At 37.4% G+C, this 27,018-nt stretch overlaps 1 protein-coding gene across 1 annotated transcript; it reads left to right on the forward strand.

Moving 5' to 3' along the window:
* Positions 1-779: 779 nt before the first annotated feature.
* Positions 780-27,018, forward strand: APCDD1 (APC down-regulated 1). Its single transcript, XM_007434848.4, has 5 exons — positions 780-1,512; positions 13,541-13,718; positions 15,007-15,538; positions 21,256-21,577; positions 25,811-27,018. The coding sequence occupies exons 1-5, from the start codon at positions 1,455-1,457 to the stop codon at positions 26,260-26,262; spliced, it is 1,542 nt and encodes a 513-aa protein (XP_007434910.1). The 5' UTR covers positions 780-1,454; the 3' UTR covers positions 26,263-27,018.

Genomic DNA, 27,018 nt, shown 5'->3' on the forward strand with positions numbered 1-27,018 from the left:
TGGGGTGCAAATAAGTGTTTATTTAACACTGAACATCTGGCACCCCTAGGCAAGACTGGGTTTCACAAGCCATTAAGAAGCCAGCGAACAGAGGTGGTCTGCTCATTCACCTCTCTGTTTGAGCAAGAAAAAATAGCTTTCATTCCTTCTCAGTCATAGGCTGGGAGGATGGAGGACTGCTTTGCTGGGCAGAAATTCGGTAGGTCCCATGCAGAGACAGTGCCCAAACTATGGGACAGTGGAGCCCACCACTGCTTGCACACTTTTCTGTCTTCCCGTCACAGTGACACAACTCCCAGGGCAGCGAGGATAGAAAAAACGTGGAGTTTTCCGAGGGCTTTCCCCTCTCCTGAACGGGCAGGGAAAAGGACCAGGGACGGCGATTTAGTTTTATTCTTGCTCGGTGGGCATGAAGCAAGACACGGGACTTGTGTCTCCTGTATTTTTCTCAGGAGTGTAGTAAAATCGGTTAGCTTAAAGATGCCACAAATCTCCCCGCTGCTGTTCTCTTGCCGCAAAAAGGCTACCTCTTTCCTTGGGGCGGAACCTGTAACCCTCCCCCCCCCCTTTCTTTTTAAATTTGGCTCTAACGTCATCGGCTGTTAGGCCCTGACTTGTTTGGTACCTACGACCAAAGGAGGGCTGAGGCGGGAACGCAGCTTGGGCGGGAACTCTCGAAACCTCTCCGCTCTTTGTAGTCTCCTTTCAAGTCAAGGGTGTCCGGTTTCAGGCGGCGAGGAGTTCCCCCCGCCCCACCCCGCCTCGGGCCACCCAGACCCCTCCTCCTGGTGTTGCGGCTTGGAAGGGAAATATGAAGGGGAGTAGTTCTTGCTGCTGCTGCTGCTGCCGCTGCCGCCGCCGCCGCCGCCGCACTTCAGTAAGGAAGAGTAAAAGCCGCAGGAGGAGACGCGGAGGGAAAGCCGCCTGGAAAAGAGGGACCACGGTAGGCGCCCAAGGCACGTTCTGAGCAGGCAGCGGCTTCGGAAGGCCAAGGACCGGGAAAGCCTTGGGAGTTGGGCGCACGCCCAGGGCCCGTCGCCTCGGCCGGCACGAGGTGGACCGCCTTCCCTTGAAAACTTTCGGTCGGTGGCGGGTGGGGGAGCTGGAGGACTGAAGCCCGAAGACGCTGGAGCCTAGCTCTGCCTTCTGCAGTTGGAGTTCGCCCCGTGTCGGGAGCGGAAGGTGCGAGAGCTTGGGCGGATTGGATCCCGCCAGGTGGGTTGCGCGGATCTGGACTTCATCCTTGCGCAGAACCCGCGGTCGCGCTCGGTTTTGTCTTTTTTAAAAAGCGTGTGGGTGTTGGGCTCAGTGTGCGTGTGAAGACTTGGGATTTGGAAGAACTTCAGCGGTGCGGAAGAAGGGGATTAAAGCAAAAAAGAAGAAAGCCGGGAGATTATTTTTTTTTTAAGAGTGGAAAAGAAGTTCGGAATAGAGAAGCCGTTGGAAAGCTGGAAATGTCCAGTCCCTGCTGCATTCTGGTTGGGTACCTGTTCCTAGTCCTGCTCTTGCATGGTAAGTAATGCAGACAGAAACACGAATGCGTCTATAATATCCTTTTTATTATTTTTGCTGTAACAATAGCAATACTTGCATTTTCTAGCCAAACTTAAGAGTTGCTGTCTCTTATCTTAACTGCAAACATTGCTAGCGTAGTTCTTATGGATAACAATAATTGTACTTTAAACTATGGGTTGTCTTTTGTCACCTCAAAGCTTTTGTCTCGTGGTGGAAAGCAGCATTTAAAATGTTTTCTTTTTGCTGTAGAAATGATTAAGAGACGTTAGCCTTGATGTGTTCATTGGAGCTACTCTCATGACAGCCAGGGGTCTCTTATTTCCCTGGAAAAACTGAAAGAGGCACATTGGCAAATAATTTAAATATGCAACATTTGGGCTGATTTTTTTTATTAAAAAATGTCAGTTTCGAAAGCAGGAATTGATACATAGATGCATTCATTATAAAGTCTGTTTTTTTTAATCAGTTGCATGATATTTGATATAAGATCCTGAAAGATCTAACACAGTATTTGGGTAGAGAGAAAGGTGTTTGATCTGATCAGGATATTATCCATATTAGTATAGTCTCATTTTTTGCCTGTTTTATAAAAGAGCTTCCTACTTTCATTTTCTTAAATGCCTACCTTAATAAACCCATGGGCTTAATAGGCCAAGTTGGCTTCTGCATACAAGATCTAGAAAAAAACGGCATTACACCATTGGCCCAAAGCAGTTTTTAGCTTCAGATGCATTGTTCACTAACAAAATGATTGTGCATTTCATTTCATTTAATAATGAAATCCCAACGTGTGTTCTAATTGGGGGTCTAAAAGTCATGTATATAAGAGTAGCCAACAGGATCAACCCAAGGGTTTGTGTAGTTTGCATTCTGTTTCCAACCATGCCTAGCTCAGTAGTCCACAACAAGTAATGAGACCCATAGTGGTCCTTTGTAGTTTGACCCCAATAATTGGTATCCAAGAGCACTGCACATTGTTTTTAAACATATACTTTCCACCTAGTCATTGCCAAATCTTTTAAATTCATCTTAAAACAGGGGCATAATCTCATACTGTAGTGGTGGATTCTATAAGCTACATGTTATGCATTTCTTGGTCTGCCTTGAATTTAATGTTGATTAATATGTGTTGTGCTATTTCTTACTATTAGTGATTTAATTTACCTCTATCATGCTCCTCTTCAATTTTATTTTCTAGAATGTAAAGTCCATTACTTTTCTCAAATGGAAGATAATAACAATTCCATCATTTTTGCATCTTTTCCAGTGCTGCGATGTCATTTTTGAAATGGGATAACTAGAACTGTACATAAAATTGCAGATGATGTAACACCATATATCTTTGTAATAGCATTATGATATAGCTATCTTATTTTCAATCCTTTTATATCTTTTTTTACTGCTGCTGCAAAATGTGGTATTCATGTTCCCCTGATACAGTCCTGATGTCTTCTTGATAAAATCATAGCTTTTTCATATGTCATCAAGGTCTACATGTAATTGGGATTTTCTGTCTTAAATGTACATTATATTACTATATTATTACTTTAAATATGTTTTTCACATTTTAAATTCCTGTTTGCAATTTTATTGTCTATGCCTTCAATATTCAGGAGTTGTTCATAGTCTGTGTTGTATTTCTCCATCCTGAATAATTTGATTACATCTGCAGCCTGGTTGTATCCAGTTTCTTTATCTGTTGCCGGACTGATATCTGCCCACAGAACAAATTCTTCTTTCTGTTGCTTCCCTTTTGCACTAAAGCAAATTTCAGGGAGTTTGAATATGTGAGAGGATTGTAAGGAGAAATTCAACTGTGCAACAAGCCCATTTATTTGTTACCTCTAATTCCAGATCATTATAGAACCATAGGGGAACCTTTACTCTCTTTATCCTCCCTTCCTGTTCTTTAATTATTAATGTATAAGAGGACTTTTAAGTTTACATAGGAGCCTTTGCTGAGAAATTTTATTTTAAAAACCCTTAGCTATAGACTAAACCATTGTTAAGAACCATGCTAATATTCTGCAGCAAGGCTTGTTCTTTCATATAATTCTAGCTTTGGTGATCTCCAATTTAGAATGTCTATAAAAGTTTCTAACATTTTATTCTAAGTTATAGCTGAGGAACCTCTGAGTTCTCCAGTTATTGGGTTCTAATTTCCAGCTAGCATGAATGATGGGAATTCTAGTCCAGTAACATCGTGTTTTCCACCTTACCCTAAATGTTCTTTGACAGAAGTTTTTATTGGATGAATGAATATCTGAATAGCTGTCCAGTATCTATTAAATTAATAGGAATTAGTTTAACATCAGCATCTGAACACACAGTGGATTTTGTACAGATTTTTTAAAACTTATAGATGATACCTTTCCATCTGTTTGGGCACTCTCAAAAGCAGAAATACCACATCATCATCATAATTTTTTAAAAATCTCCTGTACCTTCTAAGTATCTTGTCATTTTATAGATAAAAAGGATTGCTTTCAAAAGAAGTACTTATTCTCCTCCAATAACTCAGTTCAACATATATAGACAGTTTAAATATGTCTGGTTGAGACAGACCTGCATGGACGCCAAGGTGTACTTTAAAATTCTCTGATCTGGGAGTCTAGAAGTCAGAATGGAAGGTTTGAAGTTAGAGGCTAAGTAAGGAGAGAAGGCATAATTATAGGGTTAGACTCATAGGCTCATCTGCTTAGAATTACAGAGCTGTTTTAAACTTTGGCTGAAATGTGAAACAAATCAGGGCCAGTAGTCAGATCAAAACAGCCGCTGCCAAGAGAGTTTGAAATGGGGAGTTTTGCTTGTCCCTCCCTCAGAGTACTATCAAATTGGGAACATGAGAAAAGAAAAAAGGGGCAGGAGAAAGAATCAGTTTGTTGAGGCTATAGTAAACATAGAGGTGAAGAATGTTATAGAAAGCCATAATCCTTTTGCATTTAAGTAAGGACAGACAATTGGATGGGCAGTGCTTGGCCTCTTCTGTGTGAGTAGTTGATTTTTTTATTGCTAAATGTGTGTAATATTCATATTGGTGACATTTGTTTATGAATAAGGGAATCTGTAGAGGGAGGCAACTGCCACCTTTATTCTTTTATATAATGCAGCTAACTGAAGAATCTGTATCATTTTCTTGTATGTAGAATCTTAAGCCTTTTGTTACTGTCATTAAAGGTCTAAACTCACTTTTTCCCCTGAACTAGTGTCCCTTAGATCAGTGGCTCTCATTGTTTGTTTTGTACAATACATGAAACATGGTATCAAAGGGCCTGGGGCCCACCTTGGGAGAAATAAAAGGATATTTTAATGTGTATATACATTTAATGTGTAAAATGTATATACATATTACATTTATAATTTACAGGCTCAGCAACTTATCCTACTCTCTTCTGAGTACCACCTGTGGTACATATACTGCTAGTGGAGAATGACTGCTTTGTTATTGATCATATTGGCTTGAGATGGTAGTTGTTGTACAACTTTTGAGTAAGCAAGTTTAGAATCAAGTTGCAAAGTTAGAAATCAGTGGTAGCTATATGGAACAGGGCTTTTTTACTAACTTGACATGAACTGCCCAAAGACATCCAATTTAGTATATTGTTACTTGGGGAAAGTAGAATCAAGCCATTTCTGAAAAAGGTAGTAGGCCTGAGTTCATTGGTTTTATAAGCAATTCTGTTATTTTGATTATAACCATGTATGTATGTATGTATAAAATATCTTACACAGATTTTTCAAACATTGCTGGTTAGGTGGAATATAAATTTAGGGTTACCCAATTAATTAATTCAGGACAGAAGACAGAAATACTTCATACTATATATAACTAATTTAAGGACTTTTTGCCTTAAGATGTAATGGAGTTGTTGACATAGTTGGAGAACAGATTGGTCAGACTATTGACCCTAATAATCATGCAGGAGTTTGCATGTTCAGAAGCAGTGTATCTCTGAACAGTTTCTTGCAAGCAAACGTACATTGCCTCCCATGCCTTGTTTGTGGGTTTCCTATAAGCATCTGACAGGCCACTGTTGGAAGCGGATGGCAGAGATAATCTAAATGGACTTCTGATGTCTTTGATTTTTGCAGTTCTAAACTTGGAGACTCTTTGTCTTTTATTTCTATGACTCATACTCTCTGAATCTTTTCCAATTCCACCACTGGTCAAAACTTGAAAATCTTGTCTGGAAGATCATTATCATCATCATCTATTGGTGCGGCACAATAGTAATATTACATCCCAATCTCAGCATTTTGCTTTTTCTATGGAAGACTCAAGCTAAATTGTTCTTTTGGGTCACGCTGTTGTGTATTGGCATTTACCATTAATAAATGGTTAGCCAAGATAAAACTGAAAAAGAAATCTGCAAGGTACTAGATTACATAGTTCTGTCTGACCAAGGTGAATTATATGTGGCAATCCGTAATTTATATACATGTTTATATCAAACAGAGATGAAAACTGCTACGTTTTTTAAAAATTAAATTAATTTCTTTATCTATTGGCATTATAAAATGAAATAAAATATAAATCCTCTTGGTCTTTCCTTCTTCTTTTTAGTAATGTTTTTAATTAAGGTTTTATGTATTTATATATTTTATGTTTTTAATGTTTGTTGTGAATCTCCCAGTTCCCCCATTGGGGGGAGATGGGCAGTTGAAAAATTTAAGAAAGAAAGAAAAGAAAGAAAAGAAAAGAAAGAATGAAAGAAAATTCATAGAGAGAGAGAGAGAGAATCCTGTATCAGTAACTTAGAAAACAACTTTTAAAAACCTGTATTTATTACTTATTGAATGTTAAAGAAGGTTTGCATCGTGTTAATGCTAAAATCTTTCCACTACAGAAATTCTGATTAAAATGAGCAGCAAAGTAGACTTAGAACAATGAGGCTAATTTATTTTTCAATAAAATAAGGTAGCCTTCCAAAATTATTAACATTTGTACATTAAATACAATTCTGCTTATTTTATATTTTATTTCTCAAAGTAAATTTGTCACTGTTATGTTGAGTTTCCAACTAGTTAACATGAAATATCTGAATGTATGGCAAATACATATATAGTACATACCATAATTGCTTTTGAAATGTATTTTTGTGAACATCGTTGATATTGTTATGAACTTTGTTTTTCTTTATAAATTTAGTGTATACATAGCAGGTTGCATAATCTAAAGTTGTCTGGGCAGCCTACTACTATACCGCATATATACATACATATAGTGCCTTCAAGTCAGTCTTGACTCATCTGACTACATGGACAAATCCCTGCAGTTTTCTTGGCAACATTTTCGGAAGGGATTGCCATTGCCTCCTTCCTAAGGCTGAGAGAGAATGACTGGTCCAAAGTCACCCAGCTGGCTTTGTGCCTGAAGTAGAACTAGAACTCACAGTCTCCTAGTTTCTAGCTCAGTGCTTTAACTACTACACCAAGCAGGCTCTCACCTCCCCCCCTTTTTTTTCATAAACAGAACATTAACATGTATTAAGAATCCAATATTAAGAATTAGAATTTAGGTTGCACAGGTATCAAAGTAAGGACCACTCTTGTATTTTCAGTGAAATTATTATTTCAAACATCCATTAATCTTGGAAAGTAACTTCTGTTAAACTATAGTAATAGTCTATAGTCTAATTCTAATATGTAATTCTGTCAAAATTTGTGTTTTATATTTAGTTATTACGTGATCTTCTAAGCATATAAATATCCGTATTGATTGAAGATTTTCTTATGTAATATAACAATGTTGCTAACATCTTGTTAGTTGTATACTAAGGATACGGGCTGTGAAAAACTTTTTTCTGTTGGTGATAAAATATGTGCAAACTAAATATTTGAACAATTGAAATTAAAGCATTTTCATCTACATTATTTAAATTTTGGAAGATTATTACTAAATTATCTTACAACCTCTGCTAAAGACTTTAACAGGACACAGAAAACTGCTGCATTCTGTTCATTCTATGTCCACTTAGCTGATTATTATTATTATTAGGTTTTTATTGTGAGATAGATAGATAGATAGATAGATAGATAGATAGATAGATAGATAGATAGATAACTCAAGGCATCGAACATACTTAATACTCCTGCATCCTATTTCCCCATAACAACAACCCTATGAGGTGGGTTGTACTGAGACAGAGCTACTGGCCCAAAGTCACCCAGCTGGCTTTCATGCCGAAGGGTGGCCTAGAACTCACAGCCTCCTGGGTTCTAGGCCAGCATCTTAACTGGGTCTTAGTAATAATCTAAGCTAAGGAATATCAACGCTGACTGAAAACAGACCTTCTTTTCAGGCCAGAGTTTTTATAGTCCTACTACGGGTTGAATTTAAAATCTTTTATGTGGAGACCGTGTGCTCTATCACTGAGCTGTAGCTCCTCCCCTTTTATAAACGTTTTTCCTTGAATATGTTTGCATCACAATCACAGGTTTAAACATAAGCAAGAAAACATAAGAATATAGACATTACAAAGCAAAATATAACATAAATAGTTAGCCATTCTCCAGTACCTGTTTCTACCCTTGCTCAGTGTTGATGTTGTTCCATTTTATACTAATTCCTTCCAAAGGGAGGGATGTTATTTGAGGGATGTATACTGAAATATCTGTTGACACATATATTTCAAATAGGTACAGGATTTCAGAAGAGCATCTGATTGTCCTTTAATAACTTGGCTCTGATGAGCTACTGTCTTTAAAAGCTCCATGAAACATTCATAAACCAGCTCCATATGGAAATTTCCATACTGTTTTTTCCAACATTGTGCAATCTCCCATCTTACTGGTTTAAGTAGGGTTACTACCTTATTAATTAATTTATTAATCAGTTTGTATGGCTGTCCAACTCACAGTTGTGACTTTCAGCAGCTAACATCAAATGAAAAACAAATAAAAGTCAACAAAATAAATTAAAAAAGACATCTAAGGTCAATCACAATCACTCTCTTAACCCTTACAGAACAGGCTTGTCTAACATCCTAGTCCAATGCCTGGGAGAAGAGCTCCCCAAGGTAATCACACTGCCGCATTCTGGACCACTCGTAGCTTCCAAGTGGTCTTCAAGGATATTTCAATGTTGTTTGCATTGCAGTAGTCCAAAGGGGAGGTGACCAAGCATGGGGGATCATGAGCAGGACTTCCTGATCCAGGAGCTGGTGCAATTAGTGCACAACATAGGCTTGTTGAAAGGTTTTCCTGGCCATAGCAACCACCTGCTGTTCATATAGGAGCTGTGAGTCCAGGAGGATCCCCAAATGTGTATCAGTTCTATCTGGGGAAGCACTACCCCATCCAGAACTAATGATGGAAAGTAGTCAAATCTGGGGATCTCTAAACCCACAGCCACTTGGTTTCGAAACCTGTTCTTCATCCAGATCCTCATAAACTCCAGACACTGGGAAAGAACCTAGGTGGCATCACATGGTTGGCCAGAGGTAAAGATGTACAACTGAGTATCATCAGCATATTGATGATTCTTACCCCATACTAATGAACAACCTCATCTAGAGGCTTCATGTAAATGTTAAGTAAAAGTGGGGAGAGAGTATGGCCCTGGAGAACTCCACAAAGCAAAGACCTAGAACTAGACCTCTCCCCCTACCAAAATTTGATTGGAACCAGCCCCAGAGGGAGGAGGAAAACCATTGTAACACCATCCCCTCCCCACTCCCAACATCCTAAGCGGATCCAGAAGGATATCATGATTGATGTTATTGAAGGTCTATGACAGATGAAGGAGGGCTATGATGGATGTTCCACCCCATCTCAGCCCACCAAAGATCATGAACAAGTGCAGTATGGCAACAAACATATCCTAGGGCATGACAAGTTATTTCATCAATGATTTGGGATGTAGGGGAACGAAAAAACCCATTGCATATACAGTGGTACCTCGGGATACGAACTTAATCCGTTCTGTGACTCTGGGCGTATCCCGAGTTGGTCGTAACCCGACGCAAATTTCCCCATAGGGTTCAATGTAAATCCGGTTAATCCGTTCTGCCCTCCGAATTTGGTCACACCCCGAAGCAAATTTTCCCATAAGGTTCAATGTAATTACCGTTAATCCGTTCTGGCGTCCGCGGACCATGCGTCAGGGGCGGGAAAACAGCTGGATGCTGCGCAGCGCAGCGGGAAAATGGCCGGGCGCCGCGCAGCGGGAAAATGGCCGCAGACCACGTGTCAGGGGCGGAAAAATGGCCGCGGACCACGTGTCGGGCAGAAAAATGGCCGCAGACCACGTGTCAGGGCGGAAAAATGACCGTACCCCGAGGCGGAGTTTGCACATCGAGGTAAATTTTTGCGGCCGGAGCTGGTCGTAACCCGAAAAGTTCGTTAGTAGAGGCGTTCGTATCCCGAGGTAGCACTGTAACTAGAAATTTCAAGGCAACTAAACCTTCCACTTGATTCATGTAGCAGAAACTCCAGTATCAGAGAAATGGCCAAACTGCACCTATTTTAATAGTCCTTTATGTAACACAGGATTTTCAATATGTAATATTGCTTTCATTTGCAATCCCCAATGTGCTCAATAAACATTAACTGAACTATTATTTATTTATATATATCCTTCAATATTCAGTTGTGTCGTATGGTTTCCTATCTAATCTATTAACAATTTTACAAAATCTTTCTCTTTTTGATGTTTAGAATGAGTAAAGTAAAACTAAAAGCAGAAATATTTGCTTGGCAGTGAGATATTAAATTCTCATAATTGTACATCTTTTGCAGTGTGATTAGGATAGCTAGTGGAAAATTTACACAGGTAGTCCCCAGCTTAAGAACGAGTTCCGTTCCCAAGGTCTGTCCTTAAGTCGAATTTGTATGTAAGCCGGAACAGTATTATTGTATAATACGGTAAAAGTAGTATTGTGTAATGAACTTGAACTATTGTGTATTTAACTCAAATCATTTGATTTTGTGTTAAATACTATTGTGTATTTAACTCAAATTTTGCTACAGTAGGCTCCATTCTTAGCTATGGGTCATCTGTAATCTGGGTGTTCTTTACCTGGGGCTACCTGAACAATGGTTTTCCACATCAAAAGATATGCCCATAATTGCACAGTGCCAACTTATACATGCTTATTCAGATGTTCCTTGCATAAGTATTTGTAGCCTGAGTATAATATTGAAATCCGTACATATATTGGGTGTGAATATATCATATATGTTTTCATATAGTTTTTATGTTTTAAATTTGGTATATTGTATAAATTCAGATTTCCCTCAGTTTCAGAATTTTAGAAATGAAATGGGAAAAAGATTAAATGACAGTTCTGTATCTCAACTTTGAAGGGGGTCTAGAATTTTTTAAAATGTATTTACAGAATGAAGAGTTTTCACAGGATATTGTATACTATATATAAAGTATACAATAGAGCATAAAGAGTTGGTTTTCCTTATACAGTGATTAACTAATCAGTGCTGTCTAGAAAGTAATGAAATCCTACTGTAGCTTATCCAAATCTATATAAAAGCTAATTTCTAAACACATTCTAGCATAAACAAGAAATTTAAATGTATACAGATGAAGAAATTTGGATCTGCAGTCAGAAACAACTTGAATTTTCAGAATTGTTAGGGATAATGAAAATAGAAAGGGGGTGTTGAAAATAGAGGAATTACTATGAGGTGAAAAAGGCCCAGCAGATGCCTCTGCTGCCTTTGAAGGTTAGCTGTAGCTTCAAAGGGGCTGTTTGCCTACCGAATTTAACCCTTTTTTAAATCCTAAACAGGTGTCTCTTTTCTTTCCTTCCCTGCCTGGTTTCCACTTTTCCTTGCCTCATCTTCTTTTGCCTCCCTCCCTCCCTTTCTGTTTCTCTTTCTTCCCTTATCCTATCCCCATTCCCTTTTTTTCTTCTTCCTTTTGTTGTTTCTGCCAGGAGGGAGGACAAAATATGTACAGTACTGTGCAAAAGTTTTAGGCAATATGAAAAAATGCTGTAAAGTAAGAATGCTTTCAAAAATATATATTGTAATTGTTTATGTTTATCAATTTACAAAATGCAAAGTGGGCAAACAGAAGAGAAATCTAAATCAAATCAATCTTTGGTGTGACTACCCTTTGGCTTCAAACCAGCATCAATTCTTACACCTGCACACTTTGTACACTTGCACAAAATCAGGGATCTTGTAGGATTAGAGTCAGGTGTATGATTAACCAATTATACCAAGCAGGTGCTAATGATCATCAATTTCATATGTAGGTTGAAACACAGTCATTAACTGAAACAGAAACAGCTGTGTAGGAGGCTTAAAACTGGGTGAGGAACAACCAAACTCTGCTACTAAGGTGAGGTTGTGGAAGACAGTTTCATGTCACAGGTCATACATCATGGCAAGACTGAGCACAGCAACAAGACACAAGGTAGTTATACTGCATCAGCAAGGTCTCTCCCAGGCAAAAATTTCAAAGCAGGCTGGGGTTTTAAGATGTACTGTTCAAGCTGTTTTGAAGAAACACAAAGAAATGGGCAGTGTTGAGGACCGTAGATGCAGTGGTTGGCCAAGGAAGCTTAATGCAGCAGATGGAAGTCACATCATGCTTACTTCCCTTCAATATTGGAAGATGTCCAGCAGTGCCATCAGCACAGAACTGGCAGAAATCAGTGGGACCCAGGTATACCCATCTACTGTCTGGAGAAGTCTGGCCAGAAGTGGTCTTCATGGAAGAATTGCAGCCAAAAAGCCATATTCCTGATGTGGAAACAAGGCTAAGCGTCTCAACTATGCACGAAATTATAGGAACTGGGGTGCAGAAAAATGGCAGCAGGTGCTCTGGATTGATGAGTCAAAATGTGAAATATTTGGCTGTAGCAGGAAGCAGTTTGTTCGCTGAATGGCTGGAGAGTGGTACAGGAATGAGTGTCTGCAGGCAACAGTGAAGCATGGGGGAGGTTCCTTGCAGGTTTGGGACTGCATTTCTGCAAATGGAGTTGGAGACTTGTTCAGGATCAATGGTGTCCTCAATGCTGAGAAATACAGGCAGATACTTATCCATCATGCCATACCATCAGGGAGGCATGTGATTGGCCCCCAGTTTATTCTGCAGCAGGACAACGACCCCAAACATACAGCCAATGTCATTAAGAACTATCTTCAGCATAAAGAAGAACAAGGAGTCCTGGAACCGATGGTTTGGCCCCCACAAAGCCCTGATCTCAACATCATCGAGTCTGTCTGGGATTACATGAAGAGACAGGAGGATCTGAGGCAGCCTACATCCACAGAGATCTGTGGTTAGTTCTCCAAGATGTTTGGAACAACCTACCTGCCGAGTTCCTTCAAAAACTGTGTGCAAGTGTACCTAGAGGAATTGATGCTGTTTTGAAGGCAAAGGGTGGTCACACCAAATATTGATTTGATTTGGATTTCTCTTCTGTTCGCTCACTTTGCATTTTGTAAATTGATAAACATAAACAATTACAATATATATTTTTGAAAGCATTCTTACTTTACAGCATTTTTTCACACCTGCCTAAAACTTTTGCACAATACTGTATGTATGTCTATATTATACATGTGACATTGGTTTATGCATGAGAAAGAATAGTTGGAATATGCAGATAGGCTTGCACTCATTTATTAACAAAAAGGAATTTCTAGAATTGGTTTCAGCTGATTTTGGCATCCCCAGGTTGATAAATTTGGAAGCTGGGCATTGCACAAGGTTTCGCTTATATATTTTTTTCAGTTTATTCTTTGTCTTTGAATCATCTTCATTTCACCAAATGTAGCAATAGCATGTATGTAATTCACTATTTGTAGGATCCAAGGATTAGAATCCATCAGTCAAGTTTTAGTAATGTTTCTGCAGTCTCTCAAAAATTTCACTGATCATCTCCATTTCAAGCAAATGGTCATAATACATTTTTCTATCTAGAGGCCTGCATTCACATGTGAAGATGTATATACAGTATCTCCCATTGCCAGTAACTGGAACTCATCTTTTATATATTTATTTTTATTAATTTAAATTCACCAGAATGTTTATGTTTCTTCTTTGATTACTCAGGGCTGGGAGAAGGTTCTGTGCTTCACGACAGCAGGACTCATCCTCAGTCATTAGAAAAGAGTGCATGGCGAACTTTCAAGGAATCACAGTGTCATCATATGCTGAAACATCTTCACAATGGAGCTCGGATCACAGTACAGATGCCACCCATAATTGAGGGACATTGGGTCTCGACTGGGTAAGATTATAGACAGATAAAATGATAATATTGGAAAACACTACAGGCTAAAATGCTTTAACTTGCAATCAGTTAAAGGATTTGGGTGCATTAATTTTTTCCTCCCCTTTCATTAATAGCAGTATCCTCTCTCTCTCTCTCTCTCTCTCGACTCAGTAATATATAGTATCAAAGTCAGTTCTTATTGTAACATATAGCTGTTGTGATTGGACTGCAGAATTTTGTGACCACAATCTGTGTTTAAGCCATTTCAAATATTTTCGGTCTTCCTTACTTGGAAACTGCAGCATAGCAGAAAATATTTTGCTTATTCATGTGCTGTTCTTGGGTTAGAACATAAATATTGTAGGATCTTGTGAATAAATTCATGATTTCATGCCTTTTCATGTGACATTTGTACAAGCAAATTCATTTATAAATTGAAATTATCGAGTTTTAGTTGACAACCCAAGCATGTATAAATGCTTAATTGACATCATAGATGTTCTTTTAGAGTAAGATATTTATTTTATAGTCTTTTTTTACAGTATATACCTATATAGTCTAAATTATTTTTTTAGGATTATTCTCTGGATATGCAGTTCCCTTCAAGCCTAATCCTGCAGTGCTTATTCAGGCAAAAACCACAATTAAAGTTAATGGGACAATTACTTCAATAAATAGCAATCTTCATTCAAGTCATTAAAAAGTTCTGGTAGAAGCTATAGAAGCCCATTACTTAGGTAAATTCCTTCCTACTTATAAAAATAGACAAATTGGTAGGGGTTCATTTCATATGCCATCTCTTGCAGTTATAATCTTTATAAAACTATTTGATATATAATAATTGGAGTTTATTTTGTAACATATTCTATATGCTACTGATCTAAAATTTGGCAGATGGGGTTCAGTCTTTTTATAGGAATGTGGTGAAATATCTTTACAGAATTGCCATTAAACAAAATATTTGTATTGTGAGAAGTTGGAATAGAACAGATACCATGAATCTGAACTCTTAATATAAATAAATAAACAATATATAAAAGAGGAAAACAAAATGCAGTGTAACAAGTAGCAAGAGAAATAAAAGGCACTTATCTGAAGTGCTCTGTTAAGAAATCAAAGCAAATATTGTTACATGTAGGAAACATTAAAGCTTAAGTATTCTAATTATCATTATTGAGAATACTGTGAATATGTTGTTTATAGATACATGAATAACATTATTAATACTAGAACCTCTTTTCAAAATAACTGATGTTTTATAATTTCATAACTTAACAAAGTTTTTTTTCCTATTTGACTACAGTTGTGAAGTTAGAGCAGGTCCAGAATTCATCACAAGATCCTACAGATTCTACCATAATAATACATTTAAAGCTTACCAGTTTTACTATGGAAGCAATCGGTGTACAAACCCAATCTATACCTTAGTTATCCGTGGTAAAGTCCGCCTTCGTCAAGCATCCTGGATTATTCGAGGAGGAACTGAAGCTGATTATCAGTTGCATAACATTCAGATCATCTGCCACAACGAGGCAGTAGCTGATAAACTAAACCAGTTGGTGAACCGTACATGTCCTGGATTTGTACCAGAAGATAAAGCTTGGGAGCAGAATGTGAGCTATGATTTATGGAAAGAAGAGAATGGCTATGAGTGCACAAAAGCACTGAATTTTGCTATGCATGAACTTCAGCTGATTCGAGTAGAGAAACAATACCTGCACCATAATTTAGATCACTTAGTAGAAGAACTGTTTCTTGGAGACATCCACACGGATCCTGCTCAAAGGATGTATTATCGTCCATCCAGTTATCAACCTCCACTCCAAAATGCCAAGGTATGTGAATGTTTCAGTTGTATTTCCAAGGCGTATAAATGAAGCATGTTTTTAAAACTGAAAATGCTTGGCCCAGAACTTAAGTCCAGGTCCCATGCAGGCTTTGTCTAATTCTCACTTGTATTCCTTATCAGGGTTGCTTATCTTGTCTGTCCGTTTGTCTTCTAGGCTTTATTATCCTCACTGTTACCTCTTCCTGTCTGACCAGCAAACTGTTATTTTCCCTTTGCTGGCTTATCACCCATGTTGTCACTTTCCAACTTGCATCTTGTTCTTAAAAAGGCTTTCAGACTTGTAGGATCAAATTTGTTTCATGTTTTAAATATTTTATTTATAAATAAGGATGCAATATGTCAATATATTCCTTTTCAACAGTCACATCTGGAGGGGGAAGTGGGGATCAAAATGATGAAAGCAGCACTGCAGGGTCATGACACAAGCCCTGCCTCTTTCATAGGGGTGTTGCAGTGTCAAGTACATGTACAAAAGGGATGGAGCTTGCTGGCAGAATGCATCAATACTGCTTTTGTCATTTTAATGAAATCAGCAAGATCCTGCAGACATTGCTGCTTAGCAGAATATCTTCCTTGGTGGCAAGGAAGCATTGATCCATACTCTCAAAAGTTTCTGCTCTTTAAAATCTGCCTGATAGTAGCAGGAGAATATGTTGCACAATTTCCCGAATGACTGAAAAATACACCATGTGGCCAAACACCCACTCACTCACCTGAAAGGAAATTTCAGCTTTTATATTTTATTAAAAGTGAAATATTGTATATCTACAGGAAAGATAAAAGTAGATTAAGGTAAAGGCAAAGTTGTGTGATCTATAGACTTTCATAATGATTGTGAAAAAGAGACAGTAAATAATATATGTTAGTTCATTGCTTTTTAACGTTTGCCATTTCAAAGTGCATTTCATAAGATTTTTCAAGGCCTGACTAACTTTTTTTACATGTTATGCTGCATACTTAATTTGTTTTATAGTATTTTTACTTGCTTTTCATCCAAAATATACTCAGAATGGCTTACACATGATCAGCAACTGGCTCTCCCACACACACACACACACACTGGAAGGAAGAAGAGAAAGGAAGAAGGGAAAGTGGGGGAAGCAAACTCAGGCATAATTTGTTAAAATAAATTAAATATTAGTCTGCCACTACAGCAGATAATATCTCTTCTCTCAAAATTGTAATAATTATATGTAAACTCCAGTGCTTTTCTTTTGAAAGGAATTATTGTTATAAAGCAGCAGAACATGGACAGCCCTCCTCAATGCACAGCATTGGTTTATATAATCTTCAATATGTTGAAGAAGTTTCTCAGTCATCTAGGTGGAATTATCTGGAGGTTGAGTCATGGCAACTGGACTTCTTTTCTTTTGGTTTGATGAAGCTGCTTGGAAGTTGCCATGACTCAACCTCCAGATATAATCTTCAAGCAACTTTGGGTCTCAACAATTTCATTTTGGGGGGGAAATGGCATCCATTTAGACGATCATGAGTCACAATGAAACAAACCCAGTTATAGAAGCTAGAATTAAAGGAGCAACTGTCTGTAACAGGAGGAATAATACTTGATTCAGGATAAGTTAATACAGCAATTCTTATAATGCACTACCATATACAGTCCATTATTACAATAAGTTTTGATATGTGCCATGAAATGTGATTAAAGCCCCAAAAAGGTTGGTGCTAATGGAAAGGGCTTTTACTGAAAGAAGAAGAAAAAATGGCTGAGAAAACAAAAGAAAGTAAGATTGGCGGGGGCAGGGAGCAGAATGATGGCAATTAACAGCAGGGACAAGAGCTTAGAGTAGAGTTCCTCAAGTGATGGTACATGTACCCTTCACAGTAACCTGAGGATCATTCCAGCATGCTGGCAGGTTGGCTTGTTGATCAGGAGGATCAAAAGGGTCATGCAGGAGGAATGCACTTTCCTACTTCAGCTAAGGGAAAGAAGCCTCCCCAGTTGTCTCTTTTGACACCTATTGGAGGGAGAAGGGAACTTGGGAGGAGCTGACAAGAATACAGAGCGGTATTGCTGGTCATAGCTCTGAGATTAGGATTGTATAGAGATTTACTTGTGCATTGTGGAGTAACTTGCTTACATCATGTTACTCCAATGCAGCGGAATACACCAATGTAAGAAAGATTTGGTTTTCTTTTGAGTAAGATGCTACCACAAGCTTCTCTACTACTTATTATAATTATGTCGAACAATTATAATTATCACAACTTTCCTGGTTATGATTTTTTTTTCATATCTTAAGAGTTTTACTTACCATTGACTGTACAATAATGGCTAAATGACATAATGTATATAAACATGCATATATTCATTTTGGAAAACCTGATTTCCAAAAAAGTCCACTTAGAGAGTTAAAGTACTCACTCAATATTAAACTATGCATGATCTAGGAACTGGATGACTGTTTCTTGTAAAATAAAAAAAAGATGACAGCTGAAGAGTTAATAATGTATTTAAAGAGGTATTTAAATATTTTAGCTATAATGAAAACTGAAGCCACAGCACCTCAATGACCTATGTTATACACAAAACATACATAGAAATGAGAATATATTGTTAAAGTTTCACAGTAGGGCTGTACATCTTTTCTGATGACATCTCAAAGGAATGCACATAGCAATTGGAACCACATTTGAGATCAGAGTTGTCATCAGTTAATTCTAGACAGAATGCTTTAGGGTCACTTCTAGTTTATTCTTTAAAGATTTTCTTATCATGAAAATATCATAACTAGTTTGGTCATGATCATAACTAGAGTGATCTACTTTTTAAAATAAGGTAAGATTGAATGAACATATAAAATATTTATAAGCAAAGCAACTGTCTTTCTTGGTTGAACTGTATTAATCTTTCTGGATCTTTTGTAGAATAAATTTGGACAGTATATATTTAAATGAAGCATGTGGTATTATTTTATAATACGTTATTGTATGCAATGTTATGAATTGTTTTATTTTCATGAATATGTAGTTAAGAAAACAGAAGAGCTGGCTGTCTGGTTCAGATCCAGAGGCTTTTGATGCAATATTACATTTCAAGCAAAAGAACAGATCTGTCTCTGAAGTTTTTGGGGCAGACTGCATTTAAGTGAATGTTGGGTTGATAGGGCAGCTTTCCCCAACAAAGTACCTTCCAGAAGTTTAACTACAAGAATGCTTAGCCAGCATAGCTAATGGAAAAATTGGGAATGCTGTGAAAAGGCTTAAAAAAGTAGACCATCTGTTTGAAGTATGATTGCAGTTTGAAGAAAGAATTCACGTGGCTGCAAAGTATATTTATTATTTTTCCCATGTCCTACTTTTTAAAATATTAAACTTGCCTCCATGTTGTTTTTTTACCCCAGCAGAACAGTTATGAACATTTATATATATAGTCTTCCTGAAGGTAATGATTTTGAAAGCAAATATGCCACTTTTTCATGGAAATGTATCACATTATAGTTACTCACATCTCTTTTGGTAAAAAAGATAATAATAAAAACCTTAGCAAAAATATTCACCAAATGAGCAACTGCACTTTGATTACTTATGAGATAACCATAAAACAATACTAACATTAAAAATAAAATGGCTGTGCATAATTATTATCCTTCTTGAATTTCTTTTTCTAATTGCCCACAGCAACACTGATGAAAATCAGCTCAAATACTAACCTACATTTAAAACCTCTAATCTCATTTGCTTCTGGATCTGGAAAAGAAAGTCATTAAATCCACTTTTTAATATTAGATTTTTGGTCATCAAAAGCAAAAAAAAACAACCCTCTGAAGAGAATCTGTCTACCAAAGCTCATTTGATTTCCTCTTTTTAAAATTTAAAACATATATAAATCTACATATAACAAAGAAGAGAGTTTAGAAGCTTTTAAAACTGAGGGACTCCATAGCCCAACTGCCATAAAGCAGAATAGTAATCCCACAGCACCACCTTCTGGAAATGGCCATTGAAGTAGGATCGGAACTACCATAGTAGAGGGCCTTCACCTCCAACTCAGAGAGTCTGTCCAGGAAGATATAGTCAATATTTTCAAAAGACACTGATAGATCCAGGAGAACCAACAGGATTGCTATCCCCCTGTCTTTTTCCTGACACAGATCATCCCACAGGGCAACCAAGGCAGTTTCTGTTTCATAGCTGGGCTTGAAACCAGATTGAAAGGAATCTATAAATCAGTGTCATCCAAGAGAATCTGGAGTTGATCAGCCACCACCTGCACAAATACCTTGCCTAGGAAGGGAATATTGACCACTAGCATGCAACTGTTTTCATTCACTGGATCCAGGTTTGGCTTCTTCAGGAGCAGCTTGATCACTGTCTCTTTTAAAGAGGTGGGAACCACACCCTGCCTCAACAAAACATTTACAAGTTCCTGGATCCATCAATCCTGAACTAGCTTTTAAATGAATTTTTTGTATTATTTACCTTGTATTATTTTGTATTAATTAATAAAGGCAAGGGCCTTGTAAATAAGCAACTTTCCCTGGGGGTTGCTGATGTTTCTTTCTAGTATTGGCAGACTTTTGACTGTGAAGACTTTAGATTTATTAAATTCTGATTGTTCCTGACCTTTTTGGACTGTTTCCCATGTTGGTGATTCAGTTCAACAACCAGCAGCCCAACATAATGGCCAAGTCATCTGTCTTGTTTTTCTTTTGAAAATGGAGAGCAAGGACTGAGGGTCTACACTCATTCCCACTGAGGGGCATATTGATCTCTTGATCTCCCATATTTTTCAAGATATTGATATTCCAAGATACTCATAAATAAATAAATATTAAATATAGAATAATAAAACTGACAGCCTGAAACTATAATTCCATTCTGCCATTCAATCAGGATTGAATGATTGGTTTTCTTCACCTGTAGGTGGCACAGCTTGGGAGGGAAAAGAACTGCAGGAAATTCACCAATCACTACCCTGAACCTGTCCTGCTTTACACTTGTTGAAGTCAGCAACATTGACTGGCTATGGTAGTGAGACATGATAAAAATAGGCTGTGGGAGCAACACTTTTATATCAATATTCAGTCTCAAGGATGGGGGGGGGACATTAATGGGTTGTAAAGAAGAGCCCTACAAGTGCTTGTAATGTCTTTGAATTGTTCAACTTTACACAGCTTACTCAACAATTTGAAATGGACAAGGAATTAGTAACCAGTTCAGCTACCTCAATATAGGACTAATATAGCACTTATAGGAAGCACCACATCACCCTTCCAGCTGCCTTCTGGACCAATTGCAGATTCTGGACACTGTTCAAAACAGTGCATTGCAGTAATCCATCTTAAGGTTATTGGCTATGGTTTATTAGCTGAAGTTAATAAAATGTCCCCCCTTGCCATTTACGTGACGTGACTGCCATGTGTCAATGTCAGATTTAGGTGGGACACCAGGCAGGGAATTTGATCCTTAGGGAAAAGGGTCAGGGACATCTTCCTAATTTCAAAGTTCAACTCCCAGAATCAGCACCAGCAACTCTTTATCTCATCTGAATTCAGCTTCAGCTTTTTCTGCCACATCCAGTCCCTTATAGCCTAAAGATATTACAGAATATAGATGAATATTATAGAACATAGAAGATTTTCTGAACCCCACAGAACCTATACAATATGCAATCGTTATGAACATTATGAAATGAGTTGTAGCTTTTTGCCAGATTTTTTTTTTTTTTTTACTTTCTTTCAGAACCATGACCATTCTTGTATAGCATGTAGGATCATCTATCGATCAGATGAACACCATCCTCCAATTTTGCCTCCAAAGGCTGATTTGACTATTGGATTACATGGGGAATGGGTGAGCCAGCGCTGTGAAGTACGTCCTGAAGTACTCTTTCTTACTAGACACTTCATTTTCCATGACAACAATAATACCTGGGAAGGTCACTACTATCATTACTCTGATCCAATCTGCAAGCATCCCACCTTCACTATTTATGCCAAAGGCCGTTACAGCAGGGGAGTGCATTCATCCAAAGTGATGGGAGGAACAGAATTTGTCTTTAAAGGTAAGATTCCATTCTCTTCAGATTCAGATTCTTTCATTCTGGGTGGCATGGTGATGTAATGTTACTGGAAGAGGTGGAATTTGAGGCATGTATTTCCTTCTCTTGGTTGTGGGGAGTGATTTTAACTTTTCATGAGAGGCTTAGTACACCTGTGATTTTTTGTTTTTGTCTTGTTTTCTGTCAAAAATTACCAGCAAATCACACTGCTTTTGTTTGCCCATTTGTATTGTTGAAGTTTGGTGGCAGTCTTGGGGGCATATAGGACATATATGCAAAACTAAATGGGGAGGAGAGTTAAAAAAGCATATTGAATATTAAAGGGAAAAGGAGGTAAGGGCAGGTTTATCTTTTCCATAAGAAGAAGATAAGTAGAGATGAAATAGTGGTTTAAGGGAGTTCTTCCCAATCTCCTGCCCACTAGCTACACCTATTGTGGCTACACCTGCTAGAGCAGCGATCTCTGCCAGCTGAGAAATTCTGGGAGTTGGAGCCCACACATCTTACAGTCACAGAGATTGAGAAACTCTGTGCTAGCATTTTCAGGCAGAATTGTAGGCCCAGTATATCTGAAGGGCACTCAGTTAGAGAAGGCTGGCATAATAAAAAGAGATCTTTGGAGGCAACTTTCACAATTTAAGTGTAGAGGTTAATAAAGCTGTTTTAGCCCCTTGATTTCAGACTGCATGCAGGTAAATGCCTGTCAGCTCCTTAACCCACACACCTCTTCTCTCAGGATTTTGCTGCACAAATCACACAATCACTACCACACAATCCTGAGAAAAGGCAAATTTGGCTTCAGGCATTTCCAACAGGTGCTGAAACCCCTTTTCCCTTTGAATCAAAAGTGCTGCCCACCCTATTGGACCAGGAAGACATCATAGCACTACGTCTACAGAGATGATTAGCCATCTTTACTTTGCCTTTTTAAAAATCAGGTGACATCATGACAACATTTAAAATGTAGCCTTTGCCTGTTAATTATAGAACAGCATCTCTGGCTTAATTGGTCACAAGGGCTGATTATGACATTATTGCCATAAATGTAAAATAAAGTAAAACTAAACTTTTAAAATGAAATTACATCTGTATTGCTAATGACATAAAAAGATGTTTTTTGTTGGGGTTTGATGAGTTTTTATATATGATTTTCCCATCCAGAATTGAATGGAGCCAATTTCTGTTTGCTTGAGAATCCTTTTAAGGGAGACTATTCAGTTCAGCTGGAAGTAAAAACTAAAATCATTTCAGTTAAATCTAGTCAGTCTTCTCAGGTTCAAGATAACTTGGTTCAAATAAATCAAGTTTGTTTCTGTAAGACACTGGTGCTTATAGATTATCTTTTCCTCATGAAATTATGCCAGATGAAGGCTCAAAAGAGGATAATATATGATGTTAATGGGATTGTCATTCTATGTGATTTTAGTTCCAATTTGTTACAGAACAATTTTTAAATTTAAGTGAAGTTTTGCATCATCCTCTCCCCACAATATTTCCATAAACACCACCTTACAAGCTTGCCTGGACCAGGGGCATTAAGCAACAGAAAATTTTTATCTTCAACTTCCCTACCAAGAAATCAGTTTTTCAAATGGAACATTCTCTTTTTTTTCATGGGATAGTTATGTGTCAACCCTGAGCTGCTATAGTTTGCATTTTTAAAAATGAGTGGTTCAAGCACTTAACAGTTCCAAAAATAAGTCAAAAATTGTCAATATAGTGGCCTCTAATGAGTAGATATATCTCTATCTCTACACTTAGTACGTTTATTTTATGGTCTGATTCTAAATTTGTAAAATGTATGAATTTGTTGAATTACATGTCTATTTTAGAAAAAAGTAGAATTACAGCATATGAAAACATTGCTATGTACATACTGATTGCTTGGGGGAGGATGAGGAATGGGGGGAAGGGAAATAAATGTATTCCACTTTGCTCTCCTTGCCAGCAAAAGAGATGAAATGGTAGGATTTCATATGCAGAGTTGTATATGCATAGTTAAGACCAAACTGCAAATTACATTTATCACATTTTTTAAACGAAAGCTTTCTTTATCCTGCTACTTTGTTCTAATAAAAGAAGCCATAGGGCTTTGTTCCCGATCCAATTTCCCAAGAAATAGACTGCATTTTCCCCCCAAGTGGTGTTTGCAGTAAATGGTGTATTAAGGGGCAAATAGAAGCATAATAGAATTTTCAACAAAATAGCAGCATGAGACCCATGCAGAGGATATGAATCCCTTGTTTTTCAAGCTGGTAGTTTTAAGCATACATTTAAAAACTTCATTAATATAGTCTGAGCATCAGATCAAAACTCTAATGGTTCTAGCAGTTTCAGGACTTAATCTCATGAGTAAGTTATGAAGGAGTTGTTATTTGTACCTAAGTTAAGGAAAATTACATGAGGAAGTTTGAGCAGTAATGCTCATAGTTTCACTCCAGTGCCAGTTTAAAATGAGTTACATTGACACCAGGAAGCACCATGTTACTGGTCTCATTCTTATTGGGAATTGTCAGATGTGGGTAGCCAGATGTTATACTGTGGGGTTCAAACTCTCTACCGGGAATTGAACTCATGGATCTTTGCAGTTGAATGACTATATACAATATATCTTTTGCACGTAAAACTTTCTTGTAACATTTTCTCCTAAAAGCTTGTTTTCTGTATTTCAGTCAACTCCCTCCATTGAAATCAAATGCAAATACCCACACACATAGGAAAGTTTCAAGTGTGCACTCTACTCAGATGGACACACACAAAACTTTGGTAGTAACAAGTAACACAATTATATATTTATAAACACTGTGCGTATTAAAATTCTAAAAAAATACTTCGTTGAAATACTTGTTTATGAACAAAACGCGCTCAAAACTGGCAGCTCATGGCTTTTCTGGCTGCACAAAATCCACACATATTGGATGCAGGTTGGTGACCTCTGGAATTTCAGACTCAGCAGGGCACAGCTACAACAAAATTGTTATGCAGTGTTCCAGGGACATCATATATTATTCATAGATCACTAGACTATTATGGTTGTCATGATTAATGCAGCAAAAAAAGTTATGCCACTTGTTTGCATCTTAGGAACTAGAATACTAATCCATTGCTGTCACGAACAGAGACTAATTCCTTTTAGTTGTTTTTAGATTGTTCTGCATAGGCATATTTCTAAGCATACACTGAGTAGCTACAATTTGGAAATACTTTGAAAGACGTAATGAAGATGGACCTAAAAGGAACAGTGTCTTTAGCTGCATGAAAAGCATCCTGTCCCCACTGCATCAGAGTTTTTCAGCAGTTATTCAGGGATGGGCAATAATATGCTTTTCCACTTGGTTGGAATTGTCCAGATGGCCACTTGGGGAAGCACTGCCATTTCTCAGATCAGCTGTTTGTTCTTAGTCAAGTCACTGTATTCATTACAATAGCCCTGACTGGAGCAATAAAGAAGTAGAGAAGCAGAAACAAATAATAATGTCCAGACATAAAAGATGGACAGGTGACATTTTAGTTGCCCTCAAAGCATTCTTTTTAGCCTTACTTCTAAAAATTCTAAAAAATAAAAGATATTGGGAATATCCACACAATATTGCAAGATACTCTGCTTAATTTTTAATTTGGTAAAAATGTGATTATTTTTAAGCTAAATATTTGTACAGCCTACAAATTGGTTACAGTGCTTTTGTTAATTAGTGCAACAGCACTAACAAAAAATCCAGTGGACAAAATACTACAAATAAAATCTGTACTTTGCTTTTTATGACATCTGAGAATATTTTCACTTGGTGCATACCAATGCTGCTGCAAGATGTGATAGCTTGTAATTTAGGCACCTTTAAATATTAGTCACATTGATAGAGGATAGCTCTGCTAATAGGTGTTAGTAACGAATGCTAATGGAATCCCCAGGTCTACAAAGTAGTATCTGAAAACCAGTTACTTAAAAGGAAAGAAAAAGTGGAATAGTTGACTTTTTGAAAATGCCTTGCTGACTACTGTTGGAAATAGGATGCTGGAATAGATGGGCAAGTGTTGTAACTCCTTTGAAGCAAACTAACTGTAGATCTATTACATCAATTTTAATGTATAAAAGCCCAGTTTAAAAGAAAAAAGCATGTTTTTTAATGTAAGGATTTGGATCATTTTCACAAATAGCATCAAGTTATAAATCAAGACTGAACTATGCTGTTAATTGCTATACTTCAAAATGTAATGAACAGCTTCTTCTATTTGCAGTGAATCATATGAAAGTTACTCCCATGGATATAGCTACAGCGTCTCTTCTGAATGTCTTCAACGGAAATGAGTGTGGAGCAGAAGGATCCTGGCAAGTTGGGGTGCAGCAAGATGTAACTCACACAAATGGCTGTATTGCTTTGGGAATCCGTCTGCCTCACACAGAATATGAGATCTTCAAAATGGAGCAGGATGCCAGAGGGAGATACTTGCTATATAATGGCCAGAGGCCTAGTGATGGATCTAGCCCAGACAGACCAGAAAAAAGAGCCACCTCCTATCAAATGCCCTTAATTCAATGCACATCAGCAGCCCCAAGAATAGAAGGAACATTAGAAGAAAACATACTAGGATGGTATAACAGTGGAGCATCAGCAAGGAATTCCTGTGCATTTGTGCTGGCCATAATACTGACTATTTATACTGTGCCACACTTGGACATTCTCAGCTAGAAGAGCATTTTGAAATATCTCAGATCAGGGCAATATAGGACTTGGGATTCATGAAAATGGCAAAGAAAAAGGGCATTTTTAAGACAAAATTAAGGACATTTATTTTCTTGATGCACTTGAATGCCTGAGAGCTCTTATTTCCTCATGCTTTCCTGTCTTTGAATCATGAACAGCACTCACTTCTTTGAACTTCATCCAGTCTGATCTAAGGCCTGACATGACTGCACAATAGTAATTGCACTTTAAGACTGCAGTTTCTTTCTTTCATGTTAAACTCCGTTACAACTAACCAGAACATCTTCTGCAACCTTTCTTCTGTCAATTTTGCTGTTGCAGTCCATTGAATTCAAAAAATTAATTTCTTCATTGAATTTAATTATCAGGTATTATACTTTTATTGTGCCAATACTAGAAAACTGCATCTTTCCTAAGCTACAGTGTATATATGTATATACAAAAAACTCAAATCCATGGATGTATCTAAATATACTTTTACAGATTTTACATGTTAAATCCTTAGAATAAAAAAAACTGAGTGAAAAATCTAAAATCTTCAAAAAGTAATTGAAAATTTATATATTGTGAAACTAAATTCAGTGATGCAGAATAACACATGACACATTTTATATTGTTGCTCAATACATGGTAATTTAATGATTTTCTGATGTCCAGTAACTTGTAATTAAGGTTTTAAAGCAATATAAAATGAGGGGAAGGAGGAATACAAGATTTCTCAAATATAGGAGTAGTAACAGC

This window comes from Python bivittatus, unplaced genomic scaffold (assembly GCF_059951505.1).
Source record: "Python bivittatus isolate LINGU-HERP-01145 unplaced genomic scaffold, Pbiv_v1 ctg000840_np1212, whole genome shotgun sequence".
Classification (NCBI taxonomy): Eukaryota; Metazoa; Chordata; class Lepidosauria; order Squamata; family Pythonidae; genus Python; species Python bivittatus.